This window comes from Chenopodium quinoa, unplaced genomic scaffold, assembly GCF_001683475.1.
Source record: "Chenopodium quinoa cultivar QQ74 unplaced genomic scaffold, ASM168347v1, whole genome shotgun sequence".
Lineage (NCBI taxonomy): Eukaryota > Viridiplantae > Streptophyta > Magnoliopsida > Caryophyllales > Amaranthaceae > Chenopodium > Chenopodium quinoa.
In genome coordinates, this window is record NW_018743331.1 from 679,630 (window position 1) to 684,920 (window position 5,291).

Below are 5,291 nucleotides of genomic sequence, written 5' to 3' on the forward strand. Positions count from 1 at the left end.
TCAACATGGAAAATGCCAAAAGAGGGCATTTACCCATGTCCCATGGCATAACTCTCAGCAAGAAACAGTGTCCACAGACACCTATTGAGCGAGAAAGAATGAATCAGATCCCATATGCTTCGCTAATCGGATCGATCATGTATGCCATGATATGTACAAGGCCGGATGTATCGTATGCCCTGAGTGCAACGAGTCGATACCAATCGAACCCAGGAGAGGCGCATTGGACTGGTTGTTAAAGGTTACACTGACGCTAGCTTCCAAACTGACAGAGACGACATCAAGTCACAGTCGGGATATGTATTCTGTCTGAATGGAGGAGCGTTCAGCTGGAAGAGTGCCAAGCAGAGCACCACTGCAGACTCTACAACTGAAGCCGATTACTTGGCCGCTTCGGAAGCAGCCAAGGAAGCTGTTTGGATTCGCAAGTTCATCAGTGAACTTGGTGTTGTACCCTCAATCAAAGGACCGATAGACCTTTATTGTGATAATAATGGAGCTATCGCTCAGGCCAGGGAGCCGAGAGAACACCAGAAGGTCAAACACGTGCAACGGCGATTTCACATGATAAGGAATGGAAATCCAAAGGTGAAATCAGAATTTGTAAGATAGGCACGGATGATAATGTAGCCGATCCTTTAACTAAACCTTTGCCTCAAGTGAAACACAACAAACACGTTGAGGCAATGGGAATCAAGCATGTTGGAGACTGGCTTTGATATTCCCTGTACAAGTGTTTTAATTAAACAGGGTTGATTTAACGTAAGACACTGTACTAAAACCATTCATTAATGGAGTAATTAATTTTTGTGCAAAATTATCATTTACTCCATTACTATTTAATTGTGGTTTAGAATTAAATAATGAGTCCATTCGATTTACGGAAATATTCAAAACAGGGTATCAAGACCATGTCTTGGATAAAGAAACACCTGTTAAGTGAACATTGAATATTAAATCGAAAAGTATCCCTAATCGAGGTCATCTAACAGATGGACGATTGATGACCGCAATAGATTAGTGTGTAGTATGATTTACAGCACCGTTTCTTGTGCTGCGAGGACGTGACAGTCATAAATCATTTGCACAGGTACAATTTGGAACTGTACTGGATAAGACCTATGAGAGTACTTTAAGAAAAATTAAATTTTGTCATAAGTACATTTCTCATTATGGCTATCGGAACTTATTTCCTCAGACCATGAGTGCTGTGAAGTTTTCTTGTTTGAGTACTAGGCTCTTTGATGTTTCCTAACGTCTGCCGTAATTGGGGATCATAACGGGAACACTCGGGAGTCTATGTCCTCTCAGTAAGAAGAACTTACAATACAAGACTGGGATTGTCCCCCTACTAACAATAGGGAAAATGTTTTGTTGTTGAAAAGGCCGCTCAAAGAGTGAGACTGTAAAATGCATGGCCATGCTCAGATGGATTTTAGAAATCATCTGTTTATTTGACAGTCAAACTCGGAGATCAAGAAATACTTCTGAACTAATAAGGATGACAAGGAATCTTACCTTATAGTTCACGAAGAAACATTAAGTGACAAAGGAAATGAGCTATACACAATATGCACACTTGTCCGGAAGGACAAGTGGGAGATTGAAAGGAATGGTGTCCTTCCAACAAGTGTATTATTCCGATAGAGGGTTCAGAATTATTACAGAGGTAATTCTTCAGTAAGGTCAAGTGATCGGAATGCCTAGGTGGAGGCCGCTTCCGATCAGTAATATCAGGATACAATTGATATTACAGCTTAATCTTAACTAAACCCTTCGGGTCGAACCCAATCGAATCTTCGATCCGAGACGTCGAATTAATCCAAAAGGATTTAATGAGTCGACAGAGTTTTACGAATACAGACGTCGGAAATCGAGCCTAGGGCGTCGATACCGAGCGTCGCAAAATCACAATCGACAAGCATGAGCGTAGCCATAGCTAGGCTAGGCTAGCTCATCGCAAACCTAGGTGCACCATGTGTGTGCTAGGCGCACTATGGTGTGCTAGGCACCATCGCAGCCTAGGCGCACCCTAGCAGCCCATCGCAAGCTAGCATGGGTGCCTAGGTGCGCATGGCAGCCATCGCAGGCCACACAGGCACCAGGCAGCCCATAGAAGCTAGCAAGCATGCTAGCGTGGTGCCTGGGTGCATATGGCGCCTATCGCAGGCCATGGCATCACCAAGCGCACCATCGCAAGCACTGGGTGCTGCGTGCGTGCGTGCCTGGCCTGGCAGCACCATCGCAAGCACCAGGTGCTGGCATGGCTGGCTGCCTGGCAATGGCGCGCCATGTGCGTGTGCTTGAGTGCTAGCCTTCGCATGGAAGCACTAAGCATCGCAGCACATGCGAGGGGCTACGCGCCAGCTCGATGTTAGGGCCTGACACTCGCAGCCTCGCACCCTAGCGTCGCACAAGCAGCTTCGCATGTGTTGCGTGTGGGCTGGCAGTGCGTGGTGCGTGGAGCATGGCTGGTGCGTGTGCGTGCAATGCCTGGCTAGGTGCTAGGCAGCAACGCCACGCATGCGAGTGCGTGTAAGTGCGCACATGCCTCGCATCAAGCACAAGAAATGCTAGGCACTGGCTAGTGCTAGCGTAGGCATCGTGCTAGTGCGTGTGTGCGATGGGGTATGCGAATGGTGTGGGGGGGCAGTGTGGCCAGCATGCGTGGCTCGCTAGCAGCACCCATGCTGACTGTGCTAGCAGTGAGGCGCGAAGAGTGAGTGCGTGGGCTGCTGGGGCTAATGCCAGCACTAGGTGCTAGCAGCGCCCAGCGCCAGCACGTAGCACCAGCACAACCCAGCAGCAGCGTGCAGTGGCTGGCTGGCTGGGTGCTGGGCAGCAAGGCACGCTAGCTGGCAGCCCCAGCTGGCACGCTAGCTGGCAGCCAGCTAGCACACCTTGACCCGGTTTTGGGCATGGTGTGTGGGGACCAATACATGGCCTTGGGGATCAAGGCAATGGTCCCCCCAAGCCTTGGTCCTCACTTGGCTTTCTCTATATTTGTGCCATGTGTCAATTTGTGATTGAGTTGATTAATTATTTAATTTGGAATTAAATAATTATCATTTTACCAACTCTCCCACATTGATGGGAGATTGGAAATCAAGGGATCATTTCCCTATAAATACCAAGCTTGGTATTGGGATTTGACACAACCTTGAGTGGAATTAAAAAGGCAACTCTAAAAGGAGTAAACCTTTGATTCGTAAAACTCATAGTTATTTTGTCCGGGTCTTGACTAACCTTCAAGACTTAGGACGCTCGGGTCGGATCGAGGGTACGATCCGTCGGAGATCTCGTCTTTTCGGGATTTTGAAGTAAGAGCTCTTTAGGAGCGAAGCACGCGTCAAAGGTATAATTCTTGTCCTTAATCTTGTTTGATTAAGTTAATTATGCTTGTTTAATTGCTTTAATTAAGGGGCGGGTCTTGGTGGGTTTCCTTCCGCGTAGTGTCGGGTCACTACGAAACCCTACAGGCAGAGCAAAGCAGCCATCAAAAATAGTGTAGAAAGATAATAAGCCAATACAGATGATATGATTACTTAACTCTTGTTGGGGTTTCGATTAGGTTTTCGATGGGGTTGCTTATCTTTTTATTAGTAATCTTTTTAAAATTTTGATGAGCTTGTGATTTACCATTTATTTCAGATTGACATTATCTCAATCTATCATGGAGTTGAACAATGTTCAAAAGTCTCAGGTATTAATCCACCTTATGCAATAATAATTTGTCATATGTATGTGATTAAAGGAACTAATTTTCTTGATTTTCTTTTTATTTTTTAATCTTTGTAGATGATTCGTAAACGCATGATCATCGGTGCTGTTACCGCTATTATTGCTTCTGTCCTTGCTTTCCTTAATGTTAAAAAATCTAGGACTAAAAGACCTAAAATAGTTAGGCAACCTTATGTTAATAGGGATAGCTTAAGGGAGGCTAATATCGATAGTGTTTTATATTGTGGTGATAGTCATTGTCTTGGACAGATTCGCATGAGGCCTAGTGCTTTTTTTAGCTTCTGTAATATCTTGGTTGAAAGGGGACTTTTGTCTAAAAGAAAACAAATGAGCGTTAAAGAGCAAGTACTTATTTTTTTATACTTGTTGGGTCATAATGTAAGATTTAGGGATGTTGGGGGGAGTTTTTTTCGATCTACTTGGACTATACATTGCTATTTTCATATTGTGCTCCAAGCAATCCTTCGGTTGTACCCATATTTAGTGAATCCACCAGGAACTCATATGCAACCAGAAATTCAGAACAATCCTAGGTTTTTTCCTTGGTTTGAAGACTTCATAGGTGCTATAGATGGGACTCATGTACGTGCATCAGTTCCTATTGAGATGCAAGAGAGATTTCGAGGAAGAAAGGATAAGACAACACAAAATGTACTAGCGACCGTAGACTTTGATCTAAAGTTTACTTATGTGCTTGCTGGCTGGGAGGGTTCTGCCCACGACTCAAGGGTTTTGGGTGATGCACTTAGAAAGGGATTTAAGGTTCCCGAAGGTAATATTAATCAGTTTTCTCTTGTTGATAATAGTGGTCTAAACTTAACTTGAATTGATTAAAATATTGATAATAATTTATGGATGTAGGGAAATACTATCTTGCTGACGCTGGGTATGGGGACCGTAAAGGTTTTATGCCTCTATTTAGACGTGTTCGTTACCATTTGAAGGAGTATACCGACAATCCTCCCGAGAATGAAAAAGAATTATTCAATCTTCGCCATTCTTCACTGAGGATGTGTATAGAGAGGGCATTCGGGGTGTTAAAAAAGAGATTTCGCGTCCTAGATGCTGAGCCTTTTTGGTCATATGAAACCCAAGTGGATGTGGTTATTGCTTGTTGTGTGATACATAACTACCTAAGAGGTGTTGATCCCAATGATGCAATTACACGAGAGGCCGACTTGGAGGTTGAAACACATGACATAAGGAAATCGCTTACTCAAAAGAAAATTCTTGAGGAAACCAAAGAGTGTGTGAAAAAACGAAATTCTATAGCATTGGCCATGTGGAATGCATATAAGAAGCACCGAACTAATTGAAGTTGTAGAATGTTATTGTTGCAGTGCTGCTGCCGTGAGTCTATATTTCTGATTTTGCTTCCTATTATTAGTTTATTTTGTTGTGTGTTTAATTTACTTGTTATGCAGGTGAAAGACGAGAAAAAAGTTAATTTTCGTTGGTAAAAAAAAATGTCTAAGGAGCTATTGGAATTTCTTGCTGAAGAAGTGAGGAAAGGACACCGGCCAAATAATACTTTCAGGACTAGCTCCTTC

General features: G+C 43.7%; 1 protein-coding gene across 1 annotated transcript; it reads left to right on the forward strand.

Annotated features, from left to right (window-relative positions):
- Window positions 1-3,673: 3,673 nt before the first annotated feature.
- On the forward strand, window positions 3,674-5,057 carry LOC110737939 (protein ALP1-like). Its single transcript, XM_021918288.1, has 3 exons — window positions 3,674-3,703; window positions 3,799-4,513; window positions 4,603-5,057. The coding sequence occupies exons 1-3, from the start codon at window positions 3,674-3,676 to the stop codon at window positions 5,055-5,057; spliced, it is 1,200 nt and encodes a 399-aa protein (XP_021773980.1).
- The last annotated feature ends 234 nt before the right edge of the window (window positions 5,058-5,291 follow it).